General features: G+C 43.8%; 4 protein-coding genes across 7 annotated transcripts; all 4 read left to right on the forward strand.

Annotated features, from left to right (window-relative positions):
- The first annotated feature begins 1981 nt into the window (after positions 1-1981).
- eva1a (eva-1 homolog A (C. elegans)) lies at positions 1982-6981 on the forward strand. Of its 3 annotated transcripts, XM_037248299.1 has the most exons (5): positions 1982-2140; positions 2278-2397; positions 5194-5362; positions 5783-6148; positions 6512-6981. In XM_037248299.1, exons 3-5 carry the CDS (start codon positions 5260-5262, stop codon positions 6622-6624), a joined length of 582 nt encoding a protein of 193 aa, XP_037104194.1. In that variant the 5' UTR covers positions 1982-2140; positions 2278-2397; positions 5194-5259; the 3' UTR covers positions 6625-6981. The 3 variants fall into 3 exon arrangements, with proteins under 3 accessions (XP_037104194.1, XP_037104193.1, XP_037104195.1); XM_037248298.1 differs by having other exon boundaries at positions 1982-2397; XM_037248300.1 differs by having other exon boundaries at positions 1982-2391.
- Positions 6982-7678: 697 nt separating this feature from the next.
- xkr5b (XK related 5b) lies at positions 7679-13519 on the forward strand. Of its 2 annotated transcripts, none has more exons than XM_037248217.1 (13): positions 7679-7892; positions 8669-8758; positions 8835-8940; positions 9110-9276; positions 9628-9761; positions 9850-9928; positions 10074-10243; positions 10485-10596; positions 10697-10864; positions 10954-11147; positions 11505-11588; positions 11747-11927; positions 12057-13519. In XM_037248217.1, the coding sequence occupies exons 1-13, from the start codon at positions 7784-7786 to the stop codon at positions 12704-12706; spliced, it is 2244 nt and encodes a 747-aa protein (XP_037104112.1). In that variant the 5' UTR covers positions 7679-7783; the 3' UTR covers positions 12707-13519. The 2 variants fall into 2 exon arrangements, with proteins under 2 accessions (XP_037104112.1, XP_037104113.1); XM_037248218.1 differs by having other exon boundaries at positions 11505-11570.
- Positions 13520-15557: 2038 nt separating this feature from the next.
- On the forward strand, positions 15558-20476 carry ctsba (cathepsin Ba). The gene is made up of 11 exons (XM_037247400.1): positions 15558-15674; positions 17893-18020; positions 18102-18187; positions 18279-18393; positions 18479-18594; positions 18750-18835; positions 18917-19063; positions 19175-19291; positions 19393-19521; positions 19852-19933; positions 20017-20476. The coding sequence occupies exons 2-10, from the start codon at positions 17898-17900 to the stop codon at positions 19923-19925; spliced, it is 993 nt and encodes a 330-aa protein (XP_037103295.1). The 5' UTR covers positions 15558-15674; positions 17893-17897; the 3' UTR covers positions 19926-19933; positions 20017-20476.
- Positions 20477-21170: 694 nt separating this feature from the next.
- Positions 21171-24732, forward strand: adpgk2 (ADP-dependent glucokinase 2). Its single transcript, XM_037247399.1, has 7 exons — positions 21171-21530; positions 22347-22506; positions 22660-22850; positions 22969-23065; positions 23131-23267; positions 23333-23469; positions 23558-24732. Exons 1-7 carry the CDS (start codon positions 21188-21190, stop codon positions 24113-24115), a joined length of 1623 nt encoding a protein of 540 aa, XP_037103294.1. The 5' UTR covers positions 21171-21187; the 3' UTR covers positions 24116-24732.
- The last annotated feature ends 136 nt before the right edge of the window (positions 24733-24868 follow it).

The following is a 24868-nucleotide window of genomic DNA, read 5'->3' on the forward strand; positions in this document are numbered from 1 at the left end:
TGGACGACGCTTGGACCGCCCATGGATGCGCTTGGACGACGCGAAGACCACCTTGGATGTGCTTTGAATGCGCCTAGATGATGCCAGGACCGCCTTTGTTGCGCCTGGACGGCACCCGGACTGCCTCGTATGCGCCTGGACGACACCGGGACTGCCTTGGATACGCCTTGGATGCGCCTGGACGGCGCCAGGACTGCCTTGGATGCGCCTTGGATGCACTTGGACGACGCCAGAACCGCCTTGGATGCTCCTTGGATGACGCCGGGATCACCTTGGATGCGCCTGGACGACACTGAGACCGGCTTGGATGCGCCTGGACAACGCCGGCATCGCTTTGGATGCGCCTGGTCAACGCCGAAACCGCTTTGGATGCGCCTGGACAACGACAGTACGGCCTAGGATGCGCCTGGACGGCGCCGGGACCACCTTGGATGCGCCTTGGATGCACCTTGGATGCACCTGGACAACGCCGGGATCGCTTTGCATGCACCTGAACGATGCCGGGACTGCCTTGGATGCGCCTGGACGATGCCAGGACGGCCTTAGATGCACCTGGACGGCGCCTGGACCATCTTGCATGCGGCTATACGCCAGGACTGCCTTAGTTGCGCCTGGATGACGCCGGGACCGCATTGGATGCGCCTGGACAACTTCAAGACCGCCTTGAATGCGCCTGGATGAAGCCACGACCCCCTTGGATGCACCTGGACAATGCCACGACCGCCTTGGATGCGCCTGGATGATGTCGGGACCGCTTTGGATGAGCCTTGGATGCGCCTGGACGAATCTGGGACCACCTCTGATACGCCTGGACAACGCCAGGACTGCCTTGAATGCGACTGGACCGCCTTGTATGCGCCTGGACGCTGCCGGGATTGCCATGGATACAACTGGACGACGCCAGGAACGCCTTGGATGCACCTGGACGACGCCGGGATCGCCTTGGCTGCGCATTGGATGCGCCTGGACGACGCCAGGATTGCTATGGATGCTTCTGGACTGCCTTGGATGCGCCTGTATGACGCCGGGACCGCCTTGGATGCGCCTAGATGACGACGGGAACGCCTAGGATGCGCCTGGACGACGCCGGGACCGGCTTGGATGCGATTGCATGATGCCAGGACCGCCTTGGATGCGCCGGGACTGCCTTGGATATGCTTGGACGACTGGCATTTGAAGAGGTGTGTAGACTTTTTATGTCCACTGAACACACTACTACATTTTGCCTTGTGGTTTTAAGCACGCATAAATCTATTTTGTGCTTGAAATTTCCTGGATGAGAGCGCAAGAGAGAGCGAGATTGTTAGACTTGTCACAGAAATAACCTGCCATCATGACAGGTCATCATCATCGGTTTAAAGTCCATGTTCCAGGCGCCGCTGGGTTGGACTGGATTCTCAGTATGGCTTTCTTCCACCGGGGACAGTCCATGGCCATCTCGTGGTTGAGAGTCCTATACCGAGAACATTTTTGGAGCAAAACCTTTTACAGCCGGATGCCCTTCCTGACACCAACCCAAGGTCAGCTCATAAAAATGTCATATCTGATCTTAATGCATTTTTACAAGAGTTGAAGATTTAGCACAAGAAATCACATAAGAGGAGTAAACACAACCTGCAGTGTTGCTGTGTTTTTGTTGTTGTTGTTGTTTTCTCGATCAGGGCACATCAGGGTTATGCTGTGTTAAAACCTCGGGTGTGGTGGCGATCGGGAATTTCGGGAGATTCCCGGACGGCTGGTCCATTCCTGGCCAAAAACCATGCATCAAGGCTAGTCCATAAACATAACCTTATGAAAGGACAACAAAAATTACAAATTTTAACAAAATACATTGTTCTGTTTTTTTTTAACTCCCCCTTCAACCTGTTGTGAATGTGTTTTTTTTTTTTTACACAAATACATGATTAAATATTCATCCAGCTTCTGTCACTCCCCTCCCACCTCCTCCTCTTCCACATACTGTACTTTATATTTTCCACATGCAGTTGAGGGAAAGGATGCAGATATTTGGGAGATAGAGGGAGGGCAAGAGCGAGAGACTTGCTTTTCCTGTCGAGGTCTCATGTCACAGCTCTGCCCCCGAGGGCCCGACCTCTGCCTTGCTGACTGCCAACCAACCTGGAGAAGCTCAGCTCACACGGTAGAGGATGAAAGCTCATTTTGGAAAATATTCACCCTGCAAACTTCTATCAAGAAGGACGAATGGATTAATTATTTTTACTAACAGGCAACAAGAGAACATCTATGTTTGGTGATTATTATTCATTTTTTTGGCAGGAGTAAGACACAGGGAAGAGGAAAGGGGAGGAGTGGCGCGCAACACAGAGAGGAGCACAGACGCAGGCAAACAGGAGAAGGAAAGGAGCCAAGCGATGCTGGCTGCACGGAAACGTAAGTGTAAGTCCTCCTCCTTTTTCATCGTTAATACAACTCCATCACTTTTTCCACCTTATTTAATGATTTCGTGCCTCCACCCCATGCTCCCATTATGTCCATCTTCCCATGCTGTGTTTGTGTTTTGCCGTGCATGCTGTCTCCCTCGTGCTCCGCAGGTCATGTTAAAGTGTAACCATGCTGAGGAGGGAAAGGCCAATGTCACATTATATTTACATCAGCTTCATATGCTAAAACACGCACGCAGTGTGTTTGAACCACACACGTAGAAACAAGATCACTTTGTAGACTGTGCAAGGAAAGTCCCTTAGCATAAATGTCAGCTTGAATTTTAATTGCTTTTAATTAACAAAGACAAGAGCGGAACTAACACGAGCGCTGAACATTTCGTTGTTGTTGTTTTAGCAGCTTAATTTATTTGGTTGGAGCAGCAGTAGCTTTCTACACAAGGACTTAATTGGCCTGGGGACATGAGGATCCAAGGTTCAAAATCCCTCTGTGGACTTGAATAATCTGACATGGTTCCCTTGAGCGAGGCATTAAATCATCAACCTGCTTAGGAGTGTTGACCTCATCCAAGGTTTTAAGTAATAGTACAGTAGTACAGGATTCATTTTCACATTTATGTCACCCTTCTATCATAAGTTCAACACAAGGCTTTGGAAGTGTTTAAAATGAATCAACAGGGATGTTACAAAAAATTATTCGAACTGTTTTGTTATAAAAGATGTGATAGTCAGGACAGACATCAGGACATTTATTGTCATTAAAAATCTATTTTTTAGGATTTAATGACTAATGAGAATAAAAAGATTTTAACGGATGAAGTTTACAGAATTTAAGTCACACTTTTTTCAGGGAAAAGTTTTAACACACAATATCATATAATATAATGTACATAAGTGTAATAAATTCTTATTATGAGGCAGTAATGGTTGAGAACAAAGTTGAGTACCAGTTGTCTGACATGCCAACTGATGGCATAGTTGTCAGTGGGGAAAGCTAATTTGAGTTTCATGTTCATGCTATCAAGCTACCTAGCAAGGGACAAAGTAATTAGCAGACAGTTATTTTGGATTTGAGTTCCAGGTGCTCAGACTTCCCCTTGCATTTCAAAACCATGCGTATGAAATATTCGTAAGACAGAAAACAACGGTCAAATACTGCATCTCGCTGGCGTCGGGTCGCAACGTCACAAATTGGTAAATTCCATATATTTCCCCCTGAATCTACTTGTATGCTGCCGGGCAGGGGTGTTATTTTTATGAATTATGAACCAATCAGAAATATTGATAAAAGCTTGCTCTCTTTGATGATGCAATGTTAATCGTTGAAAAAATATGGAGTATTCTGGGTCTCCTAAAAAATGAACATTTTTCAAAAATGACCAACTCCAGAGATATATACATATATGGTATTGATCTTTTTTTTTTTTCTTCTTTTAGAATATTTGGCATTGTAATCAAGAAGTAATTAAAAGTAATGAAATTACATTGCTTTTCTTTTTTTCTTAATGGTAACTATCAGAATACATTTTTAAAATGATTCATTGTGCAACTGCCGTACCTAATGAGAAGTCCAGTCAGCGGAATGGTCGAGGCTTTGTCAACAAGTTCTGTTGCTATCTATTAATGAGCTGTCTGCTGGCCTTGTGCCTCACAATCATCTAAATACGTAACTGGAATGTTGCAATTTATTTTGCCGCTAATGTTTTTTTTGGGGATTGTATGAGTGTATTCCAATCTTCAATACAAAAAGGATTCAGGCTCCAAATCCTTTTCTGTTAGCAGGGTGGCCTTGATTTTTGCTCCAACAAGCACCAACCTAAATGGTCAAATGTCTCTGAGGGGGGAGGGGCAGGCAAAGAAGGGCATCCACGTCCTGCAGCACTCACACTCAACATCCCAAAACCACCTCGACAGCCAAATAATTTGACATCGCTCTGAGGACGCCGTCCATGTTTGTGTCATCTTGAGTCCCAGTGGTGTGTGTATGAGTGTGTGTGCATGGCTGCGACACCAGGCTGACGTGTCATTCTTGTAACACAGAAAAATGTGCCTGAAGTGCTAATGAAAGTCTGAAATGTGCATGTTACTTGGCCCATGGTTGCACATGTAATACAGTTCAGGCTCAGATGATTCATAACTTGGGCAAAATTGGAGTAAGATTGGGTGAATGGGTATCCTCTGGTTGGATTGACACAATAAAGTGGCAAATAAGGAGTACTGTACGGTATTAATAGTTTTTTTTCTCACACACACACATACGTATGATGTTTGGGACATCCCTTTTTATTCCCATACTTATGACACAGAATCTCATTCACTCTCACATTATGACTTTCTGCTCGCAATTTTGGTTTTATTGCCCCCTTTTGTTTAATTTCAAGATAAATGAGACCCATTCACTCAATAAAGACATTTTTTTAATTAGAGATCTCCCCTTGTAATCAAATCAATTGGGTCTTTGAGTGTTTCATAATTTTTCTACTTAGGAGCACAACACAAACTTTGATACAATAATGCTGTCTTAAGCAGTTTAAATTCCTCACAGATTCTTTATTTCTTCATTCTCAGCTGCACATTAACTTTAGGTCAGTCAATATGATGTATTGTCATTTGATAGGTGTGAGCAATAAAATCACCTCTGATTCTTTGTGATTTTACAGTCAGCAGCTTCACGTAAACTAGATCAATGTAGTACCTAATGTACCTTATGTTGTGTCCAGTAAATTTGTGCTTCTAAAATGCTTTGAAACCATTCTCTCTTTGTCTTCTGTTATTTCTTCCTGTGATGAAGAGATGAGTACGAGAACTCCGATGAGGACTGAAGAAGATTCCAATAAGATCAACTCCCTGTGAAGTGATGAGTACACAGACCACAGAGAGCACCAGCGCAGATGTGATGGTGGTCTCCAAGGAGATGGCATTGCTTAGCAACATACTGGCAGCTTACACCTTCATCACAGGTACGTTACGTTACATGTACGGATTATGCCCAAGTCTCAATATACTCTGCATCTTCTGTGACTATATAAGTATCTCTTTGCTGTCTTTTTCAATGTGACCCAAAAAAAATAAAGGCTTGTTCATTGTGTATAATGTTCAGTATTTTTAATGGCTTCAAGCAACATAATTATATATAAAAAACATTCTGATGCACAATGTGTGCATTCAGGGGTGAGGGCGCTGATGTGCTGTCACAATGTCGAGAATCTAGAGGGATACATTTAAAGGGAATGAAACGGGTCGCTTTGATTTGCCGTGACTGAAGTCAACTCTGACTACTCACAGTGGTGCAGCCCTCCCTCTCGCATATCTAATCGAGCCCTTTGTGCTAATTGGAAAATGCGTTGAAAGCTGTTTTGTCTGTTTGATCTTTCTCTCAGACCAACCGGAGAGGACAGCTCTGGTGTTTCTGGGTGGAGTGTCTGTCGGTCTCCTTGTCACGCTCTGTGCCGTGGTCTTCCAGATACATTGTCGCGCCGACTGTCACTATGGCAACAGTAAACACCCTCGCCATCGACATCACCATCATCATCATCGCCACAAGCGTCACCATCACGTCTGTCAGCACCACCAGCAGCACGTCGACGCCAACCCGGACAATATGGCTGTTGTCCCCTCAGAGGTCACCGGGCCGGCCGGGGACAGCGAATCCGAGGACTGGGATGAAACGACTGACATGTCGTCACGGAGACGCAGACGCTTTGAGAGGGCCTTGCTGCATGCCGGCATGTTTACATCAGCTGAGGGTATTTTACATACACGCTCAAAAATATGTGCATTAAGCTCCAGTAATATTAGCTATTTTCCGCAGAGGATGAAGAATACGTGCCAATTAGTATTATTATATGTATTATGTGTTGCCTCACCATTTGTGTTCAGGAATGTAACACAACAACACAGACTGTTAGCTCATGCATGGCTTTTTGCGTTGTGTGCATTTAGCTAGGCTCCCTCCTTTCCTTGTTTAGCAAAGGTTGAATTCTTAAAAGTAGAAACATGTGGCAGTAGTCAGAAATAAGTTGATGCTGATGTGAATTGATGCTCATGGAGTGTGTGTGTGTGTGTGCGTGTGCGTGTGCGTGTGCGTGTGCGTGCGTGCGTGATATTAGAACTGGACCAGGCCCAGCGGCTAGAGGAGCGAGAAAGGATCCTGAGAGAAATCTGGATGAACGGACAGCCAGACATCAGCACAGTCACTCAGAGCCTAAACAGATATTACTGACAAAACACACTGAACGATGAATGAAAGGTAGGCAAGAGAAATTCAAAGAAAGACACACAAAACAATGGAGGACTCATGAACGTGTGGCCCCAAATGGACAAAGTGACCGTCATGATCTGTCCACACATTTGCTCACTAACATACATTTTGTGTTTCAAACACAATTTAAATGGTGCTTTTGTATATATATGAGGGATGTGAATGTGTTAGTTTATGGAATACACATGTTCCTTATTCCACCTTTTGTATGCATTGAAAGTTGATAAAGGGAACAATGGGCATGATGGTTTGATTCCGGTGCTTTTACTGTTATATGTGTTGCATTCCTTAAATAAAGTGAATGCATACATGAAGAAAGAGAGTCTGTTGCTTGTACACGTGATTCAGCAGAGATGTTTAACCTATTTGTTGATGATGCAGTCTTTGTCACTGACAGGGGCCAAGGCAGTGGAAATATCACTTTTGGCCCAAGTCACCCAACCACTTGAATGAAAATGTTTTTTAGGCCCCCAGTCATAGAGATAAAGAGGCCCTTAGAATTTTCATACTCCCCCCTTCTCACTGGAACATTATAATAGGTGCTGTACACCTGACATCCAATATTGGTATCAAAACCTCTTACAAAGATTCAGTTAATTGGTGCAGCAATATATTTTCATACATTTAGTTGGTCTTTGGAAGTCTTTATAAAAGCTGAAATGAGACCCCCCCCTTTCCTCGTGGTTATATCCTATTTCTGAGGGGGGAAAATTGCACACAAAATTTGTAATGTTGCGCCCTCATGAGGCAGAAATTTGTAATAGCATATCTTCAAATGCGATAAACCAACTTCAGTTCACACCATTGTGCATTCCTCACGTCTCCCTTGTATGAAAACATGAAATAGAATGAAAAGGTTTGTTAAATAAAATGGATTTAAAAAACAAAACCAAGTGCAGGAGTCAAGTATGCTTTTCACCGCTGCATGGCTGTTGTCTCTTTAACGGCAGAGTCGGGAGCGCGCAGCCCAAGTGAGCACGGGCTCTGCAGCATCAGCAGCCCCCCCCCTCCCATCTCCATCTCTCTCTGCCGGGACCAAAAAGACTGTGGGCCGCCAACCCGCAACCAGGTCTAGTCTGGCTGTTCCGGAGCACAGTGTGTGTGTCTGTGGGAGTCCGCCATGAGGGACTACTCAGGTCCTGCCAGCCACGGAGGCTCTTGTGTGGCCTGCTGCCAAGTTTGTGTCTTCTTCTTCACTGCAGTCCTTATTGTCGCGGAGAGGGCAGCGCGTGAGTCCTACCTGGGACACACACAAACACACACACACACACACGGGACATGCATGCAACACTCTCATGCACTAACCTGCTGAAACAAATGATCTAGACTAGTTATGGGACATAATTTCTGATTGACTGTTGCAAAAAATGGTGTGGATTATTGGTGCAACTATCAGTGAAAGTTGTGCTTGCTGTGTGACGTCACGGACTGCAGCAGAGCATGCTGCTACACCCTGCATGCATCCCATCAGAGCAAAAGTGCAGACTCATGCCACATGCCTTAACCCCTTCCATGCCGCACCATCCAAAAGTCATTTATTTGACAATAAAAAATGCAGACTCTAGGAGCGTGATGCAACATTCCTGCACGACCTGTTTTTGGGGCAGGGTGATGGAAGGGATGGGCGTACCCCAGGATGGGGCCCTGTTATGGTTGGGACTCACGGAGCAGTAGAGTGAAGGTTTGGGACTTCATGTGTGAGGGGACGGAGGGAGGCTGAGCTGTTGTATAGCTCCTCAGTTGGGATGAAGAGCATTGCAGAGGTCATATGATGATTGACTGTGACTATTATTTTTATTGATGTTATTATGACAATTGTTAATGTTCAAAGAAATTCACAATTACTGTAATCAACAATCAGTAGTGCCACACAAAACAGTCACGAGACGCATTGGTAAGCATGTACTGTAATCTTTACATCTAAAGCTACTCAACTGACTCAAACGTATTCACATTGTCTGCCCATTGCATAATCATGTTAATTTCTCTTTTTTTCCTCCCCCAGTGATTTACTGCTTTGTGTACTATCTGTGGGTGGGTCACAACTACTGCTATGCCCATCTGGCTGGATTCACCGCACTCTTCTTGCTACCAGGTAAACGAGATAGAGCGAGATAGAGAGAGAGATAAGGCTGGTCTGGATTGATGAGTTTATATTGTGTGTATTCCAGGTTGGGGTCCACAGTGGCTCAGCTACTTGTGGTACCTCTCAGATGGAAAAATCCGCAGAAAGTCTCTCACCTGGACTCACGTACTGCACTTGGGTATTTTCAAAAGGTGGGGTGTGCATTAATTTAAGTTAATTGTGTTTAGTAAATGTGCAGTGGTTATGGAAAGTGGTTTTTTTTTACCTGGTATTGCGCCATAGAGGCTTTCTTTTTCCACTGTACGTACTTACATGCATATGATGGCTACACAGTATTTATTGTGTGTGCGGCCTTGGCAGGTTGTGGGAGTGCATGCATCTTTCAGACATGGACGTGTATGGCGAGATCATGCAGCAGGCCGACGTGTCTGCCTTGCGCCTGTTGGAGGCCTTGGTGGTCACTCTCCCCGAAACACTGCTCCATACCTACGTGCTCATCTGCACTGATATAGGCATCAAATCACCAGGTCGGGAAGATAATGTTACGCTACTCCCTTTTCTCATATTAAGAACAAACAAACCTAAATAAATAAATACATAAATCTAGATCCACACGCAAAGCACAATTAATAATAATAATAATACATTTTATTTGTAACGCACTTTACATTCGGAGGAATCTCAAAGTGCTACCTGGCAAATAAAAACAAGAAAACAAAGCAAAGACAAGGAGGACATTTGAACCTGATTGCTAACCAAAACATAAGCACCAAAATTCATCAACAGTTTCTCAGATGAATTAAATATAATCTGATTATGTCGCCATATATGGCTTATTTTCTGGCACCTCATTCCTGTCTTTCTCTCTCGTCTTCCAGCATCAGTGTGTTTTGCCGTGTGTTTGTTATCTCTGGCCTGGGCGTTGGTCCTGTACGCCCGGGCATGTCATCTCATCAGACCAGGACACCTGCAAATGACCCCTGCATCCATCTTTTGTCGACTCCTGTGGAGGGTAAACACTTTTAAGTGCCTTCCTGACAAAATACATGCCTTGCCCACTACAGGTGTGTACTTGACTTTGTATGTTTGTGTGTGCGCAGGTCAGTATGTTGGGGTCTCGATTCGGCGTACTCATGCTTTTCACACGGGTCTTCAAACAGTGGATTCTTGGCGTTATAGGTGAGTTAATCAGGCGTGCATTCACTGGCTAGCAAGCTATGAGATATCCTTTATTGATCCTATCTTGTGCTTTGTAAACACGACATGATTGACATCATGTTTTCAGTCAAGTATTCACAAAATGGTTGTTTGTTCATTGTGTCAGGTGTGCACTGGTTGGGGACAACAGTTTGGATGGTTTCTCAGCAGACTGACATTATCCGTTCAACTAGTCGATGGAGACTCTTCAATCTGATTCTTGGAGCCATTCATATATTCTTTTTCCTCAACGTGAAGTACGGCCCGTCACGCTTCCGAATGGCTGGCTTCTATCTGGTATGCGACTCTGTCTGTGTGCTTGTGTGCACGGATGTGCTTGTGTGTGTAACTTTATGAATGTATATGTGATGGTATAAATCAAACTTTAACAGATTTATTTATAAAGGCAGATTTTGATATGCTAATGAGGAAAATTACTATTGAAATGATGGATGAATGGACGGACGGACGGATTGATGGATGGGCGGATGAAGGGATGTTCAAATCATTACCAATTTATTTGTATTCTCCACTTCAGGTAATGTTTTTAGAGAACATTTTCCTCCTGCTGGCCTCGTCCTGGTTGTTCAGCATGGTGTCATGGGATACGGTGGCCATCCCAGCCGCGGTCCTCTGCAGCTTCCTTATCGGTGAGGCCTGCTAAGTGCCTGTCAGTAGTTTCATTTCCTTCTTATATTTTATCGGCAAGCTTCTCATGCTTTATATCTACGTTCATCTTTACGTCTGTAGGTGTAATCTCGTTGGTGCTATACTATCGCTTCCTCCACCCCAAATCCTTTGAGATCTTCCAGAGCATTCGCCGTCGGGGGATCAGCGGCGCCTGCATGGAGACTGGATCCATACTTTCGTTGGAGGAGAAAGTCACTCCTACTTTCCATCGCCATGCAACACTGTCTGGTCTGTTTGGTCTTTCAATTAACCAATCAGTCATACACAGTGGCGAGTAAGCTGTTCATCATTATGCCTGGGGTTGTGACTCAAATCAGGAGGCGGAACCCTTATGGAGCTCCCGCTCCAGTGGGAGGGCTGGAGGCATCATCACTGGCTGCTGATTCGACTGGCTTTGAAGACAGGGGACGTGCCCAAAATCTGGTCGCTCTACGGAGAAGGCGGTCTGGCTGGACTCATGGGTCTGTGTGAAGAGATTCACTATGGCAATGAACCTCGTCGTGTACCGCAGGTTTGTTAATGTCTTGGCTGGCCTGAGTATTCCAGTCAAATTTACGCCTTAATTACACCTATTCATTTTCCTTTTCTGTGTGTTTTACATTTGATTGACACTTATTGGCTGGCTTATTAATAAGAGCATAAGGGGGAATAAAACAGCAGTCGATTGTAACGTATGTTTGTGATGCAGAAAAATAAAATGATCATGAAAACAGTAAAAAAAAATGCCTATAAAAGTCCCAATGTAACCTCACCCTAGCCCCATTTTGAAAATTGTCCAATTCAGCTACTTCCTAATATTCAGCGTCTAACAAAGGCTCACTTTGTACTATATTGTTTGCTATTGTAGTTCCTCTTTTCCCCCCATCAGGCTCCACGTGTCCCACCTCAGGTTCTTCAGAAGCTACAACCAGCTCCTCAACCACCCCCACCTCAGGTGATCCCAGCTCCACAGGTAATGCTTCAGTTATCATCAGAAACAGCAGTTGCCCATTGAAAGATACACTCAGTGGCTACTTCATTGAGTACACCTATCTAAAAAGGTCCAATACAAGGGAACGTGAAATTATCCAGCATAATAATGTTGAGTTTTGCTCTGTGTGCCCTCTCCAGGAGAGAGAGGTGGCACCGCCACCAAAGCCAGCTCTTACCAATGTCATAGCCAGACCTGTGAGGAAAGCTCCTCCCACAACCATCCACGATATTAAACTAGTTCCAGAGATCATCCCAGTGCACGAGGCCATTCTTGAAGAGGTCACAGAGGATTTCAGTGCTCCACACTCAGAGGATAGAGGTTTGTTGCTATACAACATGATTAAAAACACAGACTGGTGTGTCAACAGAAGCACAAGTGGAGCTATTTATGATATTATCAATTGTTCCTATTTCCCAACAACATATGTTGTATGTGTCCTTTTTACAGGTGAGGAAGAGTTTCAAAGTGCGATTTATGGCTCACCTACCCTTTCATCACCTCCCCCACCGGGAAGCCTGCGCCACATCGACAGTAATGCTGGCACCTTGACCGAGAAGTCGTCCTCAGCCGCTTCTCTGGATATCAAGACCCCCGGCTGGTCACCCGAACGTCGCTCCCCTCTCCTGATCAGCTCCCCAGAGAAGAAAGCATCCACGCCGTTAGATCCAAACCTTACCTCCTATTTTAGTGTAGATGCACCCTCTCCCTCCACTGGAAGCTACCTGGGCTGGGGGTCTGAGCTGTCCCCCATCTCCACCTACCGAAGCCCCTACCGCATCAGGGAGGCTCGTTTCGTCCCATCTCCCCCGCGTCCGGAATCTCGAGCTGGGACAGTGAGTCCAAGTCTGGCCCCTGTTGTTATCATCCCTGCTACGCCCGGCACGACTCCACGCGCGACCCCGAGTGGGACCCCTGGTTCCATTACACCCGCGGCCTCCACGCCCACCGCCTCCACGCCTGCTGCGTCCACTCCAGGTGCTGCAACCCCTGCGAGTGCTACTACACCCAGCACCCCGATTGTGCCACTCACACCAGTCATCTCCCACGCCAGAAAACAAATGGTCCAGTTGGTGGACAGCAGAGAGAGGGCGGTGTAAGAAAGATGAAATCAACAGCATTCACTGACCATTAGGTACACCTGCAATGGATGTTTCACAAATTCTAGTATTTTGGTAACCTTATTTGTACATTATTTATATATTATTATTAGTTTTTTACCTGCTTGGCATGTTTCAGCCACTTCCTGTAGCCTTCCTCAGAAGCATCAAAACATGTTAAGCAGGTAAACAAACTCGCCTCTCTCTTACTAAAAGAAAGTATCTAAGTAATTTACCAAGTGAAGAAAGTATGAACATTCACCAAAGACATAGTTTGTGACCCATGGACCTCTTCGTTGTTAAATCTGGCCCACTGAGATGATCAAAATCCCGGTAATATTTGTTCCATCAATTTAGCCCTTGTCACCTAAAATTGATTACATAATGTTTTTATTTCATCACTTCATTAAATAAATGGTAAAATGATTTATTATAGATAATACAATTCAAAATTGTATGAAATCATTTTACACGAAGGTTTACCGACCCGTGGTTAACACTATGGTGGGAGGTGTACCTAATGTAGTGACTGCACAGGATTTTGTGAAGGAAAAAAAACACAATTTGAAGCATGCCTTCTCCCTGCTCATTACTTGTACACAGAAAATGTGCAGACAGTTTCTTTGAACTGGTAGGCGTAATCCGAACTGAAACAAAACAACACGTTTATTTTTCCGATCAAAAATACCAAGTGGAAGATCTCCCTGCTGATAAAAACGTATTTACGCTTTCAAGCAGGTTACCAAAAAAAAAAAAAAAACTCATTTGCATTATGGTGACATTTGAGATTTGTTTTCTCGAAGTAAGAAATCAGTTTACATGAAATGCTGTCTTACTGGGTGCAGCCTCTTTTCTAAACCTCGTGGCTTCTTGTGAATTCTTACAAAGCAATACCGACAAATTAGTTTTTATTGATTTAGGAAAACATATTTAGCAGATTTCATATTTAAATTCTAATTGATCATTAGAGTATACTTTTAATCACCAGAGTAGCAGTTTTAGTTGTAACATTGTTCTGTGTGGAGGAAAGTGAGCCTCCTGTCAGAGAACAGAAAATAGTTGGGGTTTTGCTTCCTTGTTTTTGTCTTTCCTCAGAACCTCTTTTTAAGCAGAAACTAAGAATGTATTCAGTTAACACTTTCAACATCTAACTGATATTAACACTAACACATTTTTTATTTGAATCAGCCTTTCAGAACAATCAACAACACGAAATAAACCGAGCCTGGGGGTCAGCTAAATATCAACAAGCGCACGGTAAAATGAGAACAAAAATAAAATAAAAATATTTTTTGTCAAGCTACTGCAGATGCACCTAAGACATTGGAAACTTGGTGGAGCTTGGTGCGTTTCGTTGGGACCATGTGATAAGGAAGATTTAGCAGTACAGAACAGATGTGAGTCCTGCCAATCATCATCTTTATTTGAACAATCTGCTCTGTTCTGCTGTCATTTGAAAGAGGTCACAAGTGAACTTCTCTTTTGAGTACAAACACTGAAAGGTTAATCAAACAAATCCAGAGAAGTGATATGTAACTATGAAGAATATCTGCATGAAGAGCACATGCACCTGCTGCACACACAGTAGTCGACATTACACATGCTTCGATGTGAACGCCACAGCAATAAAGCAGATAATAATAATAATTATTATTATTATTATTCAATAGCGCTTTTCAAAAACCCAAAGACGCTTAATGACATGTATCTTTGTGCACTAAAAGAAAATATACACGCTTTAGACTGCAGAATTATTTTCATGAATCGGTGCTTTTCTGCCAACATGACTGTGTGTGTGTGTTTGCATTGCCTCCTAGTAGCCTAAAATGCATTGCTTTGAAGTTACACTTTTTTTGTCTTGAATTTCTTTTTACATATATGAAATGAGTGGACATATGTGGTACACTATTTGGACGTTTTTGTCCTTTACTCTTATCAATAGACACCCATCTCGACTGAAATTTCCCACTGCTGCTGTGGTTGATGGTGACACTAACTGTGCTAATGATGTGACAAAATAAAGTCATTAACCTTGATGAAAAGTTGTACTGCGTGCTGCTCTTTACGTAATTTGGCTGATGAAATGCCACTATAGCTCTTGCGCAACCTGTTTGGTAAAATCAGAGCGATGGTAGTTTTCATAACTCATCATTTCTAAAGTCTGCAGACAGTGTTAGAAGGAACAGAAAGCTGCAGATATCAATCAGCATATTCTTTGTGGTCAGACAAACTCAAACATTATCACACAGCTCAAAATCACATAGGAATAAATAAGACATTTATGACACTCTATAAATATTATTGAATACTGATTTGTTGTTTCCCATAATGACAAAAAAAATTTGGGTTATATGTGTGTTTATTTGTTGAGCATGCCCATCAGTGCAGAACAGGGATGGGCAAAATTGACCTACAGAGCATTTAGTTATTAAATAACCCTCCGGCCTTGTTTGATTTTACCACTCTCTTATCTATTACTTCACTGGTTCTTCTATATCAAACAATTTTTTTTAGGTTCATTTACCTGACATGTTTCGGCGGGTTCTTCCGCCTTCATCAGAGCTCTTATCTAGTTTTGTGGATATTTTTGTTGTATTGTAGTCTCAAATGATTAGATTTTTTTTCTTGCATTCATTTATTTTGTCTCGTTTTTCTGTCATCCAGATGTGTTTAATGTAATGTTTTGTATGTAATGTCTTAATGTAATGTCTTTCAAAAAATTTTATTTTCTATACTTCCCAGCAAATTTTATTTTTCCATATTTTATGTAAACTTTTGTAAAATTATTATTTTTTTACCTTTACGAATGCACTGACCCCGTTCCTGATGATCACATGAGCGGCAGCATGTGACTAGTCACGTGATTTCACATCTAACTATATCCGCTGACTGTCGCATAGTTGATTTCACTGTCACTCACCGTCAACCAGCAATCCGAGCAATCTTTTCACCAAAGAACTAGCTGCAGGTAAATATTCTCTTTATCACCGACTTGATCTTTAGCCACACAAACGACACGATCACGCAAAAAGTTAGCCGCTAGCAAGTCACACTTCATAAACAAACAAGACAACAGACAAATCGGTCAATTTATTTTTTTTACATATTTTGAAGTAACACTAAGCTATTTATACTTGTGCGAGTATTTTTACTGTAATTGTTTCGTGTTTTATTTGAATGAAGTAGATTTAATGACTCAGCAAATTATGTGCCTGTAATTGGGCAACAGACGACTGGATGAATACTCGCATCCAATATGGGCTGCAAGACGAGTGCACAAAAGGTTGGAGAAAACCAAATGTTAAACGTTAAAAGTGTGCAAAAATAACTATTCAGACAACATGCGAGATTGTCTTTTTTTTTCCCCCTCCATGTTGTCTACTGGGATGAAGTAAACAAGTACCCATCAATGAGGAATGAGCTCATTTGTAGTTGGGTATCTGACATGTGAGCAATGTTCCCTCTAATTTTTCATGTATCTGGACATAGACACAAGCTCCCTGAGCAACCTGAGGACTACAGTGAGCAACATCAGGTCGCTTCGGGGGGCTGCTAAATGGGACGTCCAACGCTGCGTGATCGTTTCGCTTCGGGGGGGGGGGGGTGCTAATGGGGCGTCCAACGCTGCGTGTTCGCTTCGGGGGGGGGGGGGGGGGGGTATGTTTATGCGCTGGATAGATTTCTTGTGCGCTGAGAACGTGCGGGCAGTGCGCGATTGCGCACGCGCGCAGCTTAGAGGGAACATTGCATGTGAGGGCAAGATGAAACCTGCAGAACCATGACAACCTTTGATAGTCTTTCGATCTGTTTGGTCTGCTGGCCCTTTCCCAGATCCACAACAATGAAAAACAACAGTGGCTGTCTATTTCCTGTCCTACTTATTGTATTCATTCAAATGCACAGTATCAACAGATAGAGCCATTCTGAAGTAATTCAGATAAGAAGTGAACATGTAAGGAGGCAAAGTCTAGTTAAGAGTGACGTGACTCAGGATGGTGTTTCTCGCTGGCTGTAAACCAGTGTGGTTTCAGTTACGACTCACCGAGCCTGTAAACTAAATGGCAATCACTGCAAAGCTTTGGTTTCTGAAGTCAATTCTGCACGTAACATAAATGCTACCTATGTGACGGTAAAGTCCCGAGTACTTTTGCAAATTCTTTGAAGTGGGTACAATGTTATATTGTCAGTTTGCACTCGTGGGTGGTTCACTTCCGTCACATCACATTTGAACCGTTGCTTATGGTGCAGTATTAACATTTCGCCTTGAACGACGCAACTTTGTACTATTAATGGTTTGGTAACAATATTGGAACCTTGACGGTCAAACACGAGTAACAGAAAATACCCAGAACAAGGTTTCAATATATTGGTAGCAAAATATCACAAATTCTCTTATGACAGGAGTGTCGTTCTACACCACTCTATGCTGAACATTTGATGGAAAGCATTTAATCAAATTAATGCAAATGCATTTCAGGACGTTTAGAGAATTATTATTGTTTATGAAGGCAGATGATCATGTCGAGATGACAAATGACTAAGAAAATATATTGATGTAGGTTTCAGGACAATTTTGTGTTACTTCCCTTTTTTCCACTTTCAGTGATGAGGAATAAATTCACCTCACCCATGTTGTCACATTGAATGGATCCACCTACATGTTCACTATTTTCACTTCTCTGGAAACCACCCATGTCTCAACACTTCTTGTTTTTTTTCCTACCTGCGTCATTTGCTCCTTTCCCGGAATGTTTTGATATGATTCTATTGTTACGTGATAACGCTGTGCCTGTAATGACTTTAATGGATCTTGAGAAGCCTTTTAATCAAAGCACAGGGCTCGCTTCACATCATCGGCATCTCTAATGGCTGCTTGTCCTTCATGCTACAAACTGAAGTGCCCTTCAAACTGCATTGCGGGCACAATTTTGCATCAGGGTCAGTTTTCAGTCAGAGTAAAAACAACATTAAAAAGAACAATGTGTTTCACAAAGCTTTATAAATAAAACCGATTCCTTGAATGCAGTAGACTGTTGTTGTGTGTTGATGCAATGTGTTTGCCCACTGAATTTTCTCAGTTTAGTCACTTGTGACCTTTTTCATTTCGAGCAACGTTCTTTCATACCACATGCGTTGTTTGTTTTAAATATAAGTCAAATTGAATGTTCTTTTGTTGGTCGTTTCAGGCAACATGTGGCGTGCGTCCCTCCTCTTATTGGCTGCCGGCTTGTCACTAAGCTTGGCTAAACCTCCCATCCACCCGTTGTCCACTGAGATGGTTGACCACATCAACAAGAAGAACACTACCTGGAGGGTGAGGTTTTTTTGTTTGCTTCCATGCTGGTTCCCACGCTTCTTTTGCTCATGTCTGCCTACGCGTGCTCCTCTGCTGCAGGCCGCTCTCAACTTTCAGAAGGCCGACTACAGTTATGTGAAGAAACTCTGTGGAACGTTTCTCAAGGGACCCAAGCTTCCTGTCATGTGAGTGTGACAAGCAAATTATCTGCTCTTTCTGCTAAAGTGCAAATTATGCTTACATTTAAAGTCAACTAAAACTTTCCATCATATGTAGGGTTCAGTATGCTGACAATGTGTGGTTGCCAAAGAACTTTGACTCCAGGGAGCAGTGGCCTGACTGCCCCACACTGAAGGAGATCAGAGACCAAGGCTCCTGTGGGTCCTGCTGGGTGAGGAACCAACGTTATTTGGATTTAGAATGTTTTTTTTTTTTTTCTGCTTTGAATGCATTCCTAACACTGACTGTGTTTCCAGGCATTTGGTGCCGTGGAAGCCATATCCGACCGTGTGTGCATCCACAGCAATGCCAAGGTCAGCGTGGAAGTCTCGGCAGAGGACCTGCTGTCCTGTTGCGATGGTTGTGGCATGGGGTAAGATGACCGCAACTCTTTTATTTAGCTCAATAGCGCCCCAAGCAGGCGCGACTTGCTGTCAGCATGAACGATTTACACTATGTCCAAATGTGACACTTGATTAAAATGGCAATGGAATTTGGACACCAATTTCAAAAACTGACCCCTTTTAGATGTAATGGTGGCTACCCGTCAGCAGCCTGGGAATTCTGGACTGGTGAGGGACTGGTCTCTGGTGGGCTGTATAACTCCCACATTGGTGAGTGACGCACGTAAAAGAAACCACAAGGGAGCGCTTAACCGTGCGAGTTTGGAATCACATCATCTCCCCTGCATGCAGGTTGCCGGCCCTACACCATCGCGCCTTGCGAGCACCACGTCAACGGTAGCCGACCTCCCTGCACTGGCGAGGAAGGACACACACCCAAGTGCATATCCATGTGTGAACCCGGTTACACGCCCAGCTACACGCAGGACAAGCATTATGGTCAGAAAAACTTTGTTTCTAGAGCTTGAATTAGGGCAGCTTTAGAACCAATATGTTTTTAAAAATGATTTAGAAATGTATTGACCAGCGTTATTTTCTTGTGTGATTCAGGTAAAACGTCTTACAGCGTTTTGTCAGAGCCAGAACAGATTCAGATGGAAATATACCAGAAAGGCCCAGTAGAGGGAGCCTTCACGGTGTATTCGGACTTCGTTCTATACAAGTCTGGTAAGTGTGTAATAATATACAAATAATTTCTTTCCACATTTTTTACGTTTATCATTCACTTCTGTACTAGTTAAGATGTTTCCTCTTATTCTTATCTGCAGGTGTGTATCAGCATGTGTCTGGGTCCATGCTGGGTGGGCACGCCATCAAGATCCTTGGCTGGGGTGAGGAAGATGGTGTCCCCTACTGGCTCTGTGCCAACTCCTGGAACACTGACTGGGGTGATAATGGTGAGAGTCTACTTTAGTTCATTCTGCCAATTTGTGGCCTAAAAAGCTAATTTCAGGTTAGTGTGTTATATAGAACAACTAGTCGAGTACTGAAAGGAATTAACAGACATTACAAATCGCTGTTGCGCCGTTATCACTTTCCAAATCAAAATATTAAAGTGTAGAACAGACAGCTTCACTTTTATGCTGTGCAGTCACAGCAGGCCCACAATGACCAATGGCACAGAAATGCATTGCATCATACCAGATGTCCTTTGGATTTGCCCGTTTATTCAGATAAAGGCTACAAATTGATTGTTAGCTGCGTTTTTGTCTGCTTCATTTTTTTAGGGTTCTTTAAAATCTTGCGTGGATCAAATCACTGTGGCATTGAGTCTGAAGTTGTGGCGGGTGTCCCCAAGTAAACTCGAAGGTAAGATGGAATCGCGAATTGTAAGTTTTAAAAATCCTGGAACTCTTAATTGAAGCCTGTTGAGCCTTCCTTTCTCTGTGCAGGTCTTTGTGTTCGTTCATTCGACATTTGCTCGCTAGAGGGCGACATACTCCACCTGCCTGCACTGAAATGTCCCTGTGTTATTCTAGTTTTGTCCGCAGTTCACTTTTACTAGTAGCAAGATTTTTATTTGTAGGTTGATTTTTAGAATGTCTACAATCACTGTATGTGCCTGAAAACAATGTTTTCTTTTTTTTATTATTTGACTGTCAAAGATGGTTTTATTCATGTCAGACTTTCCCAGCCTACAAATTTGATCGGCCAACTTAACTATCTTGAATGTATCCTATGTGTTGTCAATACAGCTTCTGCATTGTGATTTTACTTTTTTGTGTGCCATTCTGTCTATCATTAAGGACAGAGTTTAAAAGTTTGTGATTTTAATCACCTCTCTCCAGTGAACAAAATGCTGGCATACAACTGTTAAACTGAATAAAATTTTTAGTTTGGTTCTCATTCTGAGTTTGTGGTCAATGCATATTTATTTGTCCAAATGTAACTCATGCAAAGGAATTTTACGGGAGTATTTCAATCCAGTCATTTATTTTGAATTTTACTACTTGCTCATTGTTTGACCGTTCATAACGGCACCTTTTTCCATTAAAACTGTGTTCTGAAACGTGAACAGTGATTGCGTTATAGAAAATTGATTTTGGGAATAGTGATAGAGCACTTCCAACCTTTTATAGATAATAGAGCTCCAGTCGTTCATTATTAATAACAATGGTGCTTTGTCCAAAACTCGTCTGCAAAGCAGATTTGTGAACCTTTATAATTGATTTCAATGTGCAGTACTACATTTCAGTGTATCTGAATTCCATAAGACCTCAAACGACCTTGTTAGTGACTTTATTATGCTCGTGAGAGGAACTTGTTTCTCTAACTCGGTCGATGAATCTTGTAAATATGGTTTATTTTACGATTGTTTGTATGAGAGATTTTCGAAACACGCTCTGGGCTACTCTACTTCCGCCTTGTTGTCAAAATAAACACGCCCCCTTCAAAGAAGGCGGAGAAGAGTAGGCTTGTTTTGTTTACCGCTCGTCTCTATTTCGTGACCTTTATGTTCAAGTTCTTTATGTTCAGCAGTGGATTTACAAACAAACTAATGCAATGAAATGAAACCCCAAACATAAAAGAGTATTACGCTTTTATTGAGATTCGGCATTGATAATGAGTGCATGTGGACCGGGGAGTTCACTGTCGTTATTGCACGTCCAGGTCATCTTTTATAGAAATCAAACGCCCCATTCGGCGCTCAGTTGGAACTCGCTCCTAGTCCCAAGTGTGCCCACTGCTAATTTGCCAAACTGGCTCACGATGGAGGGCGCTGGAAGAGGTCCGTTGATGAAATATGGCTCTGCAATCTCCTTGTTTGTCGTGATTCTGGCAATTTGGTTTCGCTCACCGAACAATGAGGGACTGGACGGCCGGCTGGACACCGTGTTGTCGTCGCTACTCCGAGCCGAGAGCAAAGTTGGAATGAATCACGTCGCTCGACCAAAGGTGGCGATTGGTAAGGCTAGCAGAATTAGCTCGTGTCATTTCAGATAAATACACTGCTAACATTGACATTATTTCGTGACAGTTGGCTACTGCAAATGTCTCAAAATATGGCTTTAATTGCAGACTACTGTCTTCAACTAAAACGATCTACTTTTCGGTTTTTTTTCTTGTATTGCTGCTTGAAGGTTGGCTGTGAGTCTTGTGCGGGAACTTGGCTTAAACTTTGAAGCCACAAAAAAATGTGGCAAAAGTAATGATTTCATTTGATGGGATTTAATTCGCAGAAATGCAGTCTGACAAATAGTCATTAAAAGGTGAATTCGGGTATGCATTATACAGTCCAAAGAACGCGCCTCTTATCTGCTTAGCAGGACCTGTTTATTTATTTCACAAGCCTTTTGGAATATATAGACGTCGTTAATTGATTGCACAAGCATTAGAATGTTTGCAAGGCGATGATAAAATGTGCATAAGCAAAGCAGGGATTTGCTTTTACCGTATCTATCTCCAGATAAGATTGCCTATGTGTGAAATCAGGGACACATTAAACTCCTGTGTCTGTAATTAGTGTTGTCATGTTCTTATCCTGTATCTCCAACCTTTGCCCACTTGCAGCCACATGGACAGCAGCTAGTGTGGGTTAGCATAGCGTCCCACGTCAGCATACTAAAATCATGCTTGAGATTATGATGCTCAAGTGGAGCGTCTATGTGACATGAAAAGTTAACCGTGTGTCTGTTTGAGTTGGCATGCTCTGGTTCCCCGCGCTTAATGATATAAACTATTACGTTTCACAAACTTTGCACATTCATCCATCTATCTGCAGGTTTTGGAGGCTGCGTGGACCTGCTTGTGGAAGGTGTGTCGCTTCTCAATAAAATCGGCCTCGTACCCGCCGACCAGCCCCTCCATCATGACTACATTGAAAGTGCTGAGCAACTCTCTGAGAGCTTCGCCTACTTCTTTGCCCCGGGCGCCGCGGCAGAGTAAGCAGTGTCAAACCTTTGTTTAAACTACCTTGTGTGAAACTGTAGTCCTACTGTATGTTTGTGCCTGTGCTGCTGTCACCTGGGGAAGCTAATGTTCCCGGTGGCCACGGCGTCCACATTTGCTCAAGTTGTCATTGGTGTCCCTTGCAGGCGCTTTGTGCTAAATGAGACGCTTTTCAGCGAGTTGGTCGAGGCATCCCGTGACCTACCTGGAAACAGATGGTCGGTGGGTGGCAACGCCCCAGTCATGGCCGGCCGCATGGCCAACGAGGGATGTGACGTGTTGCTCGGTGGAAGCTTTAGCCCGGACTTCATGGACGTCCTATCACAGCACATCACCGGTATGCAAACAGCACACACTGGGGAACCTTAAACGCCCTTCTCGCACTGTTTCCAATATTGCGATTTTGATGCTTTTATCGAAATTATTACACAAATCATTCTTATCGCTATCTACAGTTGCAGGCAACACCGTAGAAGAGCCAGACATTCATCTCATCCTGGAGTATCCATCTGGTGCAAAGTGGGGACAGTATTCCTCTCGTAGAGCCAACAGGTGTGTCTTAGTTGATAGTAAGCACGATTGGCATCATGTTAAGTTGACCTTTCGTTGGCGTGCAGGTACATCGTCCACAGTGATGACCATAACCCGTACCTGGCGTCCATGGAGGAGTTTGCAAAGAAGCTCAAAGATTTTCATCCAGATCTTCTCATTGTGGGCGGCTTACAAATGATGGATAACTTTCCATTCCAGTCAGGTAAGATGAAATGAAGACATTTGGTTGACTTTGAAGTGTGGCCACTTCTAACTCCTTGACCTCAGGTGAACGTGCCGCTCTGCTCTCCCGCCTGGCCGAAGTGCTGGCCGCCGCCTCTCCCACGCTTGGTGTCCATTTTGAGATGGCCAGTTTTGTAGAAGAGAGCATCATGGAAGACCTGCTTCATTATGTCATTCCTCAAGTACGTCAAACTAACCTGGGTCCTCAATTAAGATGAGCGCTATTGATAATGAGAAGTTCTGATCGTCATCATGTTTCTGCTAACCCAGGCGGACTCTTTGGGAATGAACGAGCAGGAGCTCCCCAACCTGCTGAGCCTCCTCAAAGGCTCCACCATCACGGTACTGTCTGACCCCAACCCTCGCGTCGCTACCGTCCTGGACCAGATGAGAGAGGTCTACCGCATGGTCAACCAGCGCTACAAAGACGCCGACGCTCAAGGTGACGACGCTCAAACGCAGGGCAAGCCCCTGACCCGCCTCCACGTGCACACGTTAGCCTTCCAGGCAATTATCGTGACCCGGGGCTCCCAGTGGAAGAACACCATGTCGGCCACCGCCAAGGCCTCGCTCACGGCCAACCGCCACGTGTGCGGCTCCAACGACATCGACCCCAGCAAGGCCAGGCTCATCCTGGATGACTCGTTTTCCGTCAGCCGACAGGAGGGCAGCCAGCGCATCCCCCTCCAGGAGAGCCGGCCCGTCAGCTGCTGGGAGGAGGAGGACTATGAGATCTGCGTGGCGCCCGTGCTGGTGTGCACCGAGGTGTACCAGACTGCGGGTGGAGGAGATAACATCTCAGCTGCCGGACTGGTGCTCCAAATCTGAAGCACCGCAAACTAACCATGCTGTGATTCTGTTCATCCTGGTGTGATGCAAAACACGGGCACCGACGCCACTGCCTGTTGGATTAATAATAAGGTGGACCACTCAAGTTAAGTGAGAGAAATTAACAGAATATTTTGGCAAGGTTCTGGTCTTTCCATTCTAAACTTTACAAAAAAGCGCTCACAGAAAGGCTCACATTACGGGTTTAATTTACCAATCCTTTTTCTATTTGTAGTTGTCTGGATTTCAAGATGGTGCCGCAGTTCAAGGGTTAGCATATTATCACTGTTCTGAGTTTGGGGTTCCAATCTGGATTCCATTTGCATGTTCTTCCTGTTCCTGCATGGGTTTTCTCCAGCTTCCTCACACATTCCCCAAAAACTTTGAGCTCTAAATGAACTCTTAAATTGCCCGTACATGTGAATGGTTGTTCGTCTGTACGTCTTTTGGGGTTTGAGCGGAAAAATGCCAGATTTTGAGGGGTCTTTTCAGTGATTACAGAATAGCTACAAGAAAAATTGGGGAAATTCTGTTTTAACAGAGTCAGAGGGCTCTTAGTTCTTCGAAGTGATGGGCATTTTGACTCAATTTCATTGATTGCCTATGCAAAAAAAAAAGTAATTTTTTAAAGTGTTGTTTTTAAACGGATGGAATACTTTTTTGAATGTTCAAACAGTCTAACCTTTTCCATCCCAGTGTTCTGTCAATGTACTGCTGGTTGCAGCTAAGTACTGCATGACATTTAGCCCCAAT

Source organism: Syngnathus acus, chromosome 3, assembly GCF_901709675.1.
Source record: "Syngnathus acus chromosome 3, fSynAcu1.2, whole genome shotgun sequence".
Taxonomy (NCBI): Eukaryota; Metazoa; Chordata; class Actinopteri; order Syngnathiformes; family Syngnathidae; genus Syngnathus; species Syngnathus acus.

Bases quoted from the DNA above. Each gene is read 5' to 3' on its own strand.
- eva1a (XM_037248298.1), top strand. From the start codon at position 5,260: ATGAGTACACAGACCACAGAGAGCACCAGCGCAGATGTGATGGTGGTC. The intron at 5,363-5,782 runs GTACGTTACGTT...TCTTTCTCTCAG, and splicing joins AGCTTACACCTTCATCACAG to ACCAACCGGAGAGGACAGCT. The intron at 6,149-6,511 runs GTATTTTACATA...GCGTGATATTAG, and splicing joins CATGTTTACATCAGCTGAGG to AACTGGACCAGGCCCAGCGG.
- xkr5b (XM_037248217.1), top strand. From the start codon at position 7,784: ATGAGGGACTACTCAGGTCCTGCCAGCCACGGAGGCTCTTGTGTGGCC. The intron at 7,893-8,668 runs GTGAGTCCTACC...TTCCTCCCCCAG, and splicing joins TGTCGCGGAGAGGGCAGCGC to TGATTTACTGCTTTGTGTAC. The intron at 10,865-10,953 runs GTCTGTTTGGTC...GACTCAAATCAG, and splicing joins TCGCCATGCAACACTGTCTG to GAGGCGGAACCCTTATGGAG.
- ctsba (XM_037247400.1), top strand. From the start codon at position 17,898: ATGTGGCGTGCGTCCCTCCTCTTATTGGCTGCCGGCTTGTCACTAAGC. The intron at 18,021-18,101 runs GTGAGGTTTTTT...CCTCTGCTGCAG, and splicing joins AGAAGAACACTACCTGGAGG to GCCGCTCTCAACTTTCAGAA. The intron at 18,188-18,278 runs GTGAGTGTGACA...CATCATATGTAG, and splicing joins GGACCCAAGCTTCCTGTCAT to GGTTCAGTATGCTGACAATG.
- adpgk2 (XM_037247399.1), top strand. From the start codon at position 21,188: ATGAGTGCATGTGGACCGGGGAGTTCACTGTCGTTATTGCACGTCCAG. The intron at 23,066-23,130 runs GTGTGTCTTAGT...GTTGGCGTGCAG, and splicing joins TCCTCTCGTAGAGCCAACAG to GTACATCGTCCACAGTGATG. The intron at 23,470-23,557 runs GTACGTCAAACT...CTGCTAACCCAG, and splicing joins TTCATTATGTCATTCCTCAA to GCGGACTCTTTGGGAATGAA.